Genomic DNA, 13,089 nt, shown 5'->3' on the forward strand with positions numbered 1-13,089 from the left:
ACACATAATCAAGTTATGTTTATAACTAAATTCAATTAAGTTGGTTCAATAACTTAAAAATTAATAACAAAAAATTTAGTTAAAAAAAATAAAAAAAGTTATACATAAAAAAATTTAATAAAACTTAATTATAAAAATAACTTATTTACTTAATATTTCTCTATTTTCATCCCTTAGTAACGGGAGTTTAGTTAAAGTAATAAATATTTCCATCCCTCAAGTTATGATGACCAACACTAGGTAAATTTTTTTGTGATAAAATTCAAAATACTAAGAATGCATTTAGTTTATGTTTTATTTTTTTTTTCCAGAATTTTGTGAATGACAAAAAAATAAAAACACAAACGAAACAAAACCAAAATATTAAAAATAAATAAAATACAAACCAAACACACCTATTTCCATTAGGGTCAATAATCAAAGAGATACATTTCATGTATTTTACCCCCTCTTTTTTTCCCCTCTCCTCTGTACATCAATCTACTGTCCCATTTCTATGGAGAAATCTTTTTCTCTCTATGATGTGCCGAAAATAAGAAAGAATATGAACACAATCCAACCAATTTCCCATTAATCTGGGGTACGTAATATGCTTTACAAGCAACATCAGCCATAAAATTTATTATTTATCCAAAATACTGCAGATCTAGATTTCAAACATACAACAGCTCATTAAATTTGGCCCTTGATATCAGCTAAACAGATCTTACAAAAAAATCAAAATTCAAGCACAGAGTGCTGGTGGTTCCTCTAATCAAATTTTACCTGGAGTTCAATTTGGTGGCAAAGGTATTATTCAGTTGCCATGCTATGCTATACAAAAAAGAGGGAAATGCCTCCCTTCCTATTATTTTCGAAAATGTCTGCTCGCTTGAAATTTTTTCCTAGCTATGATATAATCTTGGGAAGCTTGAATTTACAAGCCTCGGGTTTACTCAACATTAAGTAATCAAATGAAGTCGGGTTGGCACGTTGAAGTTAAGCAACGATGCCACATTCGACTGTTGGGATCAACCAACCTGGGATGAGATATAACTTCTGGGATAGGAAAGTAAGCATAGTGTGTGTTACATAAGCCTACTGTAATGCCGCTATATCCTGCAAAAGCACCATGAACCTGAAATGCAAATACTATGAATCAATATAACATAGATATTAACGAAAAGGATGTCTAAATGAGCTCGTACATAATTTGCAGGAGGTCATAAGTTCAAGTCATTTTGCTGTCATTCTAACTCATATATACATATACAAGAGCATACTCAAAGAGGGAAAGAGAGACTAACAGCATTTTGTCCAAGTACAGTGCATAAAATTCCATCTGATGCATTTGCTCGAACAGCACGGATCATGTATGTTGGATCAATATATTTCACGTCAGCATGAACGCCAATCTCCTTGAAATATTTTTTCGTCTGAAATACAGCAGTTGTCGGCAAAACAGATATTACAAAGAAAAGGAAAGGAAAAAAAATATATACAACAATAATAATTCAAACGAAGGCTGTATTCAAGAATTCAAGGCATGTATTCATCCTCAGCATACAACATTTAAAACGTTATGGCATGAGAAATCAAACCTAAACACAATGCTTGGAATTGCCACTTCAAAAAATGCATGTGTTGCTTAGTTTTAATGGAAATAATAGTATAAAGGCAACTCAAGGTCAAACTTTCTGAGAACATAATTATATTAAAAGGTAAAACCTTGAAAGGTTCATACTCTCTCATGTCTGACTCATTTCAAAATAATATCTATCCACTTTAAAATCAGGTATTAACCCTTTAGAATTTTGTAAACAGTAGCACCACAAGAACGTAATACAAACCTCTTGCTGAATATATACACCAATATCTCCAAATACAACATTTCCTGATGCATCTGTAGCATTAGTCTTTTGAAGTAAATTCTGCATAATAATTTATCAACAAGCAAGTTTGAGTGTCAATCTCAATGTCTGAACTCTGAGGTGTCTTCTGAGAAAATTTAGTAATATGATGTCTGTAATTAACTTTTTATATAAGAAAAACAAAGGAGAAAATTTTAATAATGAATATCTTGAAACTGTTATATGCTAAATTAAATACTTAAACTAAATCACCTGTCCAGCTCCCTCTGCTACACAGACCACAGCCGATCCCTTTGTTTCTAAAAGATGCTTAAGATGACTCAGTACACCGTGAGGACCATGTAAATTGAAAGGTACCTTAAAAACACAGCCAAAACTTGTATAAGTTTATCAGTATCGCAGAAAGAACATCCGACTAATTTACATCATATATACCTCAGGAATCAGACATATGTCAACCTGTCCACTAGACAGGGATGACTGCATTGCTATGAATCCACTGCTACGTCCCATCAATTTCACAACCCCAATCCCATGATATGCGCTATGTGCCTAACAAGACATAAGGGAAGAATGCGAATAATTCAATACCCATCAACTAGAAACAATTACTGCATCTAGTCAAAGTGACTCTGAATAATAAGTAATTTATTACCTCAATGTATGCAGAATTTATTGCTCTCTGTGCTTCTTCAACCGCAGTATCAAAGCCAAAAGTTTTGTCCATCAATAGAATGTCATTGTCTATAGTTTTAGGCACCCCAATTACAGATACCTTAAGACGTCTTTTACGACACTGAAAGAAACAAAAATCCCACTTCATTAAGTACAATAACAAATTAGGAGTACAAGCTTATAAATTATATAACAGTGTAATATGTAATTGAAGATCCTCAATTATCACACACTGCATATTAAGGGTAACAGAATGTTGACATCTAGTTTAATGTTAACACTGAGGCTATGCAAAAAGAAAAGGAATAGCCAGCGAATTGGAAATAACAGTTTTCATATATGCCAATGAACACAGTTTACAAGATATCAATTTCTCCTAAAATAACCACTGTACATCAGACATTAATCCAAATTGAACAAGATCAAATGATACAAGGATAAGAGTTTAGAAACCTCATTGTGAATTGCATTTGCACCAGCATGTGTGCCATTTCCACCCAATACAAAAAGCATGTTGATCCCTCTTTCCTGAAATTAAGAACATGCAAATTCAGATAAAATAAGGGACAAACATCAAACTCGGCATAAAAAATATCTTCTCTGAAAATTCATCAATTAGTCTATCAATGGAACAGATCAATCAATCACCTCCAAACTGTCAACAATATTACTGACTGCAGGTCCTCCTCGTGAAACTCCCAACAGGCTTCCACCAGAAAGATGAATATTCTGAACTACTTTTCTTGACAGCTGCAAATGAAAGGCCAATATGGTTAAGAGTCAGTTGATAGAAGAACTCATGTTCCACTTACCGCTTTAGCTGAACTGGTTAACGTTGCACCAAATTAGAAAGAAGATAGGCATGAACTTACGGGCACTTCTGTCAATTCTTGGTCAGAAAATCCCCGATAACCAAATGGAATCCCTACTATCTTTTTCACACCATATATTTCAAGTGTAATTACAATCTGCACAACATTCATTATTGAAGCAATTACAATGAGGAAACAATTACTGGCTGTAAAACTTGAAACTAGGTAAAGTGAGCTGAACTAGAAACTTCCTTAACTACAAGATATGAAACAATTTAGTATTTCATGACACCAGGGATGGCTATATCATATTTAAGAAAGATACATCAAAGTAAAGAGAATATATTACATGTTAATAGTCAAAAGCTTAGTGCAGGAAAATATTATTTCCCAGGAAATGAAGTGATGACTAACAGCAATAGTCAATAACAATTAAATTATTACATTTTGATAACTTAACTTTCAGAAAACCAGAAAAGATGCTTTACATATTTCAGGGAACAATAAGGTCAAATACTTGCATAAAACAAATTGATCACAAGCTAACCTGTCTAATGACATCATTAAGACCAGGACAGAGGCCTCCACAGGTAACAATTGCAGCCTTTACTTCTTCTGGTTTATAATATATCTTTTCCCGAGGCCCAGCTCGATGAACCCTAAAATGATTTCAGTATCTCTCAACACATATGCTAATCTTATAAAACAACATGAATTACGACAAGACTTAAAACAATATTGTAAGCAACTATTTGGTAACCCAAAAGACAAAATAATCCGTGAATTCAATGGCCATTAGCGAGCATGGTAAGATCATGGCTACAATCTCTTTTCTGGGAAAGGTAATAGAATTCTCAAAACCCAAATACATCCATTAACTTTCATGGAGTTTTTAAAAATTTTAGAACAAGAAGGTGTTACTACCTTGTAACGTGCAATACTTTATATACAATATAACAGCAGTTGTATATAGTTGAATGCAAGATATTCAATAAGTCATTATCATATTCCTGTTTAAAATTAGGGAATTAAATACTTTACCATTGTTCGACCCAAGTACAGTTGGGATCAATGCACTCAGCACCAGCAGATGTAGGCGATGAATAGTATATTGTCTGAAATAACAACAACAGTTCAGAATAACCTCATGCCTACATATACATAGAGAAAACTAATTTGATCCAATCTAGTGAAAGCAACACAAAGCCCCAATCATGATGAATAAAAATAGTAAAAGAAATTGGCAACAAGGCAGTATTTATTTAAGTATGAATATAGAGTGCAAAAAGCAAACCTTGAGAAGCACTCTGTCATTGTTGTTAATGTATCCATGCCAGTCCTCATCAGAAGAATAATGACCTTGAATATCTCTGTCAACAGGAGTCCTGCAACACAGCGAAACACATGAACAGAGAGAAACGAATCCAATTGAAAAAGAAGAGTATAGTTTTGACTAAGTGACCTCATTTTGAGGCAGAAGGTAGAAGGAATAGGGGAAGCATCGGGGAAGATGTCAGTGAGATGGGGGAGGCTGAAGCGGGCCTCGAAGTCTTGCTGGAACTTGGTCTTCCAATCAGGATCACTGAAATCAAACTTGTTATGGTTATTGTTGTTGATGGTGGTGGTGCTGGAAGGAGTAGGGGTTTGAGTGGTGGCTTTGAACTGCGCAAAGACTCGAACTTTGTTGAGGGTTCTAGAAGGTGGTGGTGGTGGTGTGAATTGGGTATAGGAGGAGCGGGCAGAACAAGTTAGGTGAGAGAAAGTGATCACGTGAGACATGGAACCCATCACCAATTTTAGAATCAGAATCAGGACGAGGAAGAAGGAAGCAGGAATGGGAGAGGGATCGGAGATCGGAGGGAACGAGGGGCAGCGGAGAGTGAGAAGGTGAACTTTTGGGGGGGAGGGGGGTTGTTTGGCGTTTGTTTGACTTTGACTTTTTGATGAAACCGAGGACCACGTATGCTTTTTTCTTCTCAACTTCCTTCTTCGTCAATCATCCATCAACTATGTAAGCTTCCTTGTTTGCCGCATATTTTCGGTTGCAGCCAAACATGCTTTTTTTGTGTGTGTTTCTTTTTGGCTTAAAAAACAATTGTGCTTACATTTATAAGAACTTAGGATTTTTTTATTTAAATTAAAAAATATAATATTTGTCGATTTAAATAAACGTATAAGTATTTATTAAAATACATTTAGGGTTATATCTCGAATACAGTGGGAGAAATCACAAAACGAACATATTTTAGGTGTACTGATTTCGTTCTGTGATATGGGATGCGCTGGTCATATCTCGAGTGCACTCGATATATGCTCATATTCTGACATGGACTAGTGCATCCGAGATACGTGCAAGGAAGTAAGACAGGGGCATTACATCCGAAATATAATCAAAATCCAATGCTTTTTTATGAAAATATTGTAATATTGTAGATGAAAAATGATTTCATAACAATCGAAGGTAGTAGTTATACAGAAATTATGCTTCATTACACATTAAACACATTTAATAACAATCGGTACATTAAAGTGACAACATTGAAACAAAAAGACCTAAATCCTAAACTGCATGCGTCGTCATGGATTTGAGTGGGGCGCATTGGGACACCCACGTCTGGTGTGACCCTCTTCGCGGCAGAGCCCACATCTCTTCTCCGCACGTTCAATGGCATCCATCTCATTCCGGATTCGAGTGGATACCGACCTACCCGATGCCTTCTTCCTCATGGCTGAGTTGGGCTTCAGGCGTGCACCGTACCATGGAGGCCACATCTTTTCGTTAGGTATCGGCGGAAATTCCCTCTCGTATACCTTGAATACAGAGGCCATTGTGTACACAGGATCAACAAAATAACCCCACTCAATATTCGCAGCTGCACATGCTGTCAGGGCATGTCGACATGGGTAATGCAATGATTGGAACAGACCGCAATCGTATGTATGCTTGGTCATACAAACCGGATATGAAGTCTGTGACCAACCATCTACTGGCTCCGTCTCTTCCAAGCTAAAAACTGATGCCCTACGATCACAATGGGTGACTCGCAACATTGGCAGGCTCTCCATGTTCTTATCTATAGAAGCCAACAGCCACTGCGAATAGATCTGTCCACCCTATAACTGAGCATGTGTTTTGCGTCCTTTGTGCACGAACAACTGTTGTAACCTCTCATACATTGTTCGAACAATCACTGCGACTGGAAGATTCTTCGTTCCCTTCGTCGCAATGTTGCAACCACAATATCTCAACAATCTTGAGTGCTAAAACCCTAATATAATCTTGACTATATCTCGGATGCACTAATCCATATTAGAATTTGAACATATTTCGGGTACAGACCAGGGCGACCCATATCACAGAACAGAGTTAGTACACTTGAGATATATTTATTTTGAGATTTTTTTCACTATATCTAAGATATGACTCTAAATATATTTTGATAAATATTTATATATTTATTTAAATTGGTAAATATTATATTTTTTAATTTAAATAAAAAAATCCTAAAAACTTGCCGTAATTCGATAATTGAAAAGCATTCCTCTATTTTGAGAGTAAATCCTATAATTTTGGTTAATTATTTTATGTATTTATATTTATTGACTGCTATTGACTCTATTTTGAGAGTAAATCCTATAATAGTCATACAATATCGACTCTGCTCTAGTTAGCATGCATAGGTCAGGGAGATTGAAAAAAATATTAGTTAGACATCTAAAATTAAATAATTAACTTTGTTATTATTAGGTTTAATTATTTTATAAAAAATTTATCGAACTTTTAATTAGATTTTTATATTTTTTTAATTGAATTTTTATACATTATTTTTTTTTCAATTTAATCCCTATTAACATTAAACGTAGAAAAAATGTTAATAAATTATGAAATTACTTGTATACACTTAAGAACTTAATTGAAAAGAAAAAAAATATAAGAATCTAATTAAAAATTCGATGAAACTATAAATAATTAATTAAAGATATTCATATAATTCCTTTTATTTTGTCACTATTATTCTTTTACTTATTTATATACAAATTGTACCAAAAATTCCTTTTATCTATTTGCAGCTTCTTTTTATATCATATTACAGTGACAGCCAAAATCTTGATCTCAGCATAGAACATAGCAGCATGGTCTTATTAGCCATATTAGGAATTTAGAGGATCACTTCTCAAATCTCAACACAGTTCAATAATTACAACATTTAATCAATGGATCGGTTTTCACCTATAATAGCTCAAATTTTTGTTAAACAAATAGATATAACATACTCAATCAACTAAAAAAAGAAATTATCACTATATATTTGAATGATGAGTAAAATCTACTACACTTACAACAAATTTAAACAACAATGATTCAAAAAGGCAGACATGATTTACTTATACAATTCGAACAATTTCAAAACAGAACACTTATACTGGTTATATAGGTAGAATATTTGAAATTGATACTTCATTGATTAAAGGATCCTTATCAAAAGCATTTGATGTTGGCTCTTCTTTGATTTTTCTTCCAACGAAAAATGCAGGATGATTAGGAATAGGAAGTGTCATTGTCTCACTTAGACATTGTTGGCCGATCTACTGCATCTTCTTGTAGACACAATAAACCAATATGTAACTTTAGATTTTCAAAGCCAACTAAGCTCTCAATCCACATCTATAATCTAATTGTATTACAAACTCTACAAGAACATAAAATTTTTCTTCTTTTCCTCCTAAATCTATCTAAACTCTGAAGCATTCATCTTTCATAAAATTCTCCTTCTTTTTCTCCTAAATCTATTGACTCCCCGGAGACATCCTCATGCTTAGAAGGCTTCTCCTTCCCACCCACCAACCTCTCCGGGTTCCCAACCGTGGTAGTCCGTAGTGGCAATCACTGCAGTCTCTCCAATCACCAAATTTGAACACAAGCAGAAAGCTGGAATATAAATATATATACCAAATTTGAATAATTGATGATAAAAATGGAAAACTCTAAAAGTAAAGCAGAAATGAAGAACAAATTCACAATTTGAGAAACAAACAGAAATTACAAACAATTAAGTAAAACTGAAATTGAACTACAAATTCACACAACTTAAGAATTCACAACTTGAGAGGCATGAGCTGAAAACAACTAAAAAAACTGAAAAAAAAAACAACACAATACAAATAGAACACCCCTAAAACATTCAGCTTTTTCTTATTCCCAATCTCAATCAATCAATTCTCCCTCAAATTCAACTCTCTTCATCACATTATATTTTACGTTTTTCTTGGAGTAAACAAATTTGCCAAAGTTTATTTTGTCACAAGAAGCTCATGGATAAGATGGATGTTATAGAAACTAGTGGTTCAAAGAGTTCAATACGTTCAATAATGGTAAGATTAAAATGTTTATATGCAGAAAAAGCTAAAAACTATATATGCATGCAAAATTGACATATAAACTCGTTTCGCACAACCTCACAAACTGTCCCCTTTTAAAAGCCAAGAAATTAAAATGGGACGCCAAGATGAAGAAGCAAGATTGGAATATCATCATATCTAGAATATCATTAACTATGTTGATTAATTAACTGGCTACACAAAAGATAAGAAAATATAACAAGCACCACAAATAATCAGCAATTACAGCTAATTCTTAAATACTTGATATTAGTCCTTTGAAGATCTCTCCTATTCTCTGACCCATCAGCCAAATAAGCTCCATAGCTCCCCCCTGAACCTGAGATTAGAATAGAGCGTTTTTCTTGAAGATTCTATCATTAGCATCGATATCCGAAGAGCAGAGCAGCAAGGTGAGGTGCCGCCAGACGAGGCATGGTGCGGCAACACGATGCGCAGTGCGGCGATCCACCGTGAAGGAACGCGACGGAAGCAATGGCTAGGGACGACGACAAACTAGCGCTGGCTAGGGTTCTTCACTTTTGGGACAAAATGCTAAAGGTTAGTTTTGGTATTTTAAAAAAATGAGGGTGGATTTAATTAGTAATTCTGATTTAATTAGGAGAATATTCGATTTTTAAATAGAATATTCTGTTATCTCAAACGTTTTTGTCACAGTAGGGACTAAATTGAAAAAAAATTAACGTCTAAGAACCCAATTGAAAAGAAAAAAAAGTATAAGAACCTAATTGAAAATTCGATAAAACTATAGGAACCTGGAGAGTAATTAAACCTTATTATTATTATTAAAATATCAAATCTCAGTTTCGTTTTAAATGTTTAAAATGTCTGATTTTTATTCTAAAATATTTTAAATAAATTTAATATTTATTTAGATGTTATTAAGTTGTTAAAAAATATTTTTTATTTTATAATGTGTTTGATAATATTAAAATAGTAAAAATAAAAATACTAAAAAATAAAAAATACTTTTTTAGAAGTTATAATATATATATTTTTTAAAAGATATTTTTTATTTAAAAAATATATTTTTAATATAATAATAAACAAAAAATATTTTTATATTATATCTAAATATAATTATTAAATAAAAAAATATTTTTATATAAGATATCTAAACATAAAAATTACTATTTCTTTTTTAAAATATCTTATAAAAAATCACTTAAAAAAAATCTTTTCATCAAAGTTCATCAAAACAAATGTCATTCTTATATTAAATTCAAAAGGAATATTTAATACTTTTAAGAAAAATAACTATAAATAATAACTTATGTTCTAATTATATTTTTTATATTTAAATAAAAAATTTAATCTTTTATTTTTTGAACATATATGTTTAAAATTTTTATCTATTCAAATATTTAAAAAATAAAGAAAACAAATTAAAACCTCCAATTATCACCCTATATTTAATATTATACATGATAATAAGATAATCTTTTTTTCACGTTATCTCTCGATCAACAAACTAATGAATCCGTCGGAATCGAATCTGAGATTTATACACAAATTAAAATTTGAACTTTCAATATTTACTTAAACAAACTAATGAACTAATTATTAATCAATCTAATAGTAACATAATTAATTTGTTAATTCACTTATTAATGAATGATTAATTATTACTACGCAGGTCTTATTGTGCATGTCAACTTAGCTACTTATTAATCAAATAAATCATAATTTCTTCTAACATGAATATAATGTTATTAGCTTTTCTATTATTTCTAAAGATACACCATTAAAATATTCACACATTATAAAAAATATATTTTTAATTAATAGTATAATATTCCGTCTACTTAAAATATTTTGGATAAAAAGTAAGCCGATTTAAACAAAAGTACAAAACTAGACCCAAATAAAAGAAACTTATTTAAATAATACTTTACCCATCATTATTATTTTGTCACGGAGAAGGCATCTCTTGGTTATATTCGGAGAATCGGAGAATTTCCGACAGGGGTTTGATTGTCTTGCCCTTCTTTTTTTTCTCTTTTGTGGGGTCTTAGGTTGGGTTTGAGAATTTATTGTCCAAACTCTAAAGTATATATCAAAGTTGGGCTTTAATCCATACGTAGGAATTCAATTTCTCTTTTGCTCTTTTTTTTTTTTCTCGAGCCTGGCCTTCTCTTATATATAAAAAAAAAATACCTTCATTACCTACAAGGAAATTCTTATTGTTGAGAAAGAAGAATCCCGAATGATGGAGTTATACTGCACCTTTGACTTCACTCCTCATTCCTCATGCATGTTCTCCCTTTTGAGTAAATAATAATTCAACTAAGTCATGTCAATAAATCATACAAAAAAATGTAACATATAGTTTTTGGTTCACATTTACTAATTAATATGTTTCGCAATATACATTTGTTTGAAGTACTTGTTTAATTTCATCTACAAAATTAAAAATATCTATGCAATGATTGTACCTTCCTTTCTTTTTTGTTTCATTTATTATTTTGTGGCTATGGATTACGGGGTTATGTTAATCCACTTCTGTTGTAGTTCTGTTCAATGTTCATTTTACTTCTTTCGATTTGCTTTTCTTTTTTTCCCTTGTACATACACAGGACACAAGCTAAGTTAAAAACTATAATGCTCAATGTAGCTGGATTTGACTAATTTCTATGTACACAGAGATTTAATGAACTTTCATTCTTTTGCTGACAAGCGTGCGTGAAACATGTTCATTATTAGTTTTTCAGTTTTACTAAATGATGAATCCTCTCTAGAGACAATGATTTTTTCTTTTTTTAACAAAAAACATACACTAATTTTCTATCTCCTTGTTGTTCCAAATTTCTTCTGACATCGTGACATCTCCGTGTGAATGATTCGGTCTCGAGTCTCTTCCCTATGAATATGTATGCTTTATGGTATTAATTACACATCAATCTACACTATTTTAAATATGGAATAATGTGCAATTAAACTTATATGAAAATTTTCAAGTGTGTCGTCCTATTAGTATTTCAGTAATTTTTAACTATTGATTTTAATTATAAAAATATATATAATATATATTTAAGATCAACGGTTAAAAATTATTGATACACCAATACACTTGAAATATAGCCTATTTATTGAAGGAGAGAGATGCACGCATACAATTTACCATTATATATATAATTTAATGTGGGTAAAAAATTTTAATAAGATTAATTAATAGGTAAAATTTTTTTAAAAAAAAAAAGAGAAGGTGATTTACAGGAAAATAAAAACAAATTATGTTTTTTCCCCCCAAAAATCGAATTCATTGGGAGTTGATTGCCTATTTTAAATTTGAATTTTTTAAAAATTACAATTTACTGGAAAGTAAGGAATTCTCAAATCAATGATATCTACGTAAATAATAAAATTACACTATTTTTATATATATAAGTCATCCTATTAAAATTGAAAAGTGATTGAATGTGGCTCAAAATTAATTTTGTAACTATATATAAATTTCTGATCGGTCTTGTACGTTGGTTGTGATTGATAGGTAAACTTTTTCTACTCCTTAACAAGCAATATCTGATCAGTTCATAACTTTAGACGCCACAACAAGCAACCTATATGTAAGAGTTCAATGATTAAGCATCTTACATAATTAAAGTTTGTTTATATTAATATGTATAATATATATTTGTTCCTTAAACATAAGTTGATGATGGAATAATCCAACTAATTCAGTACTTTACGGGAGAGAAATTAAACCGGATTCAAGAAAGATTCTGGAGATCTTGGTAGATTATTATTCTCACAAGTCTCTGAATCTCGCACTGATTGTAGTAGTTGGAGAGTTGCAGGAAAAAGTTACGCACTATCTGCATATTACTAGTACATTCTGCAAATTAAAGAGGAGAATGCCAACTATCTATGCATATAATCTTTTGTTTCAGGGTTACAACTTCTATAGTAAATAGTCTTTTTATTCATCCAAAAATACAGTTTGATGAGAAATTTTAGTGACAAATTTCATGCAAATTAACATTAAAAGCAACGCTTTGAAGTCAAATGAATTTCTGCATCATACATGTGCTGATGTTAACTTTTTTTTCCCCTAACATACGTTACTCGAATTTCATAGAACTCGTTGTCGCATGCAACAAAATAAAAGATTGTGGTTCAACAATTCAACCCCGGCCTCTTCATAACGAAGAGAGCATAAAAAAGTAGTAATTAATAATTATGAATTGCGAGTGCATTATTGTGGTTCAACACTGATCAATGACCAAAGTAATTAAATTCAAAGATCAGAGTATTGTACATCATTCATCGATAATTAATTAACACCCTCTGTACGTAGGGGATAACGAAATCCTGACAAGCTAATTAAGTAACCAGTACATTATTACAAAAAT

The 13,089-nt window shown here is 31.7% G+C and overlaps 2 protein-coding genes across 2 annotated transcripts; both read right to left on the reverse strand.

Annotated features, from left to right (window-relative positions):
• Positions 1–379: 379 nt before the first annotated feature.
• On the reverse strand, positions 380–5,401 carry LOC130970416 (ATP-dependent 6-phosphofructokinase 5, chloroplastic-like). Its single transcript, XM_057896499.1, has 13 exons — positions 4,800–5,401; positions 4,632–4,722; positions 4,379–4,452; positions 3,885–3,996; positions 3,398–3,493; positions 3,174–3,275; positions 2,979–3,053; positions 2,506–2,646; positions 2,286–2,402; positions 2,103–2,207; positions 1,830–1,910; positions 1,287–1,415; positions 380–1,117 (listed from the first exon to the last, which is right to left on the reverse strand). Exons 1-13 carry the CDS (start codon positions 5,123–5,125, stop codon positions 950–952), a joined length of 1,617 nt encoding a protein of 538 aa, XP_057752482.1. The 5' UTR covers positions 5,126–5,401; the 3' UTR covers positions 380–949.
• A 513-nt stretch (positions 5,402–5,914) lies between these two features.
• LOC130967102 (uncharacterized) lies at positions 5,915–6,403 on the reverse strand. Its single transcript, XM_057891924.1, has one exon. The coding sequence runs from the start codon at positions 6,401–6,403 to the stop codon at positions 5,915–5,917; it is 489 nt and encodes a 162-aa protein (XP_057747907.1).
• Positions 6,404–13,089: the final 6,686 nt, after the last annotated feature.

Source organism: Arachis stenosperma, chromosome 3, assembly GCF_014773155.1.
Source record: "Arachis stenosperma cultivar V10309 chromosome 3, arast.V10309.gnm1.PFL2, whole genome shotgun sequence".
Lineage (NCBI taxonomy): Eukaryota > Viridiplantae > Streptophyta > Magnoliopsida > Fabales > Fabaceae > Arachis > Arachis stenosperma.

Excerpts from the sequence above, each read along its gene's own strand:
- LOC130967102 (XM_057891924.1), bottom strand. The coding sequence starts at position 6,403 with ATGGAGAGCCTGCCAATGTTGCGAGTCACCCATTGTGATCGTAGGGCA.
- LOC130970416 (XM_057896499.1), bottom strand. The coding sequence starts at position 5,125 with ATGGGTTCCATGTCTCACGTGATCACTTTCTCTCACCTAACTTGTTCT. Across the intron at positions 4,723-4,799 it reads ACCTTCTGCCTCAAAATGAG|GACTCCTGTTGACAGAGATA; the intron begins GTCACTTAGTCA and ends GCTGTGTTGCAG. Across the intron at positions 3,997-4,378 it reads TGTACTTGGGTCGAACAATG|GGTTCATCGAGCTGGGCCTC; the intron begins GTAAAGTATTTA and ends AAATCATTTTAG.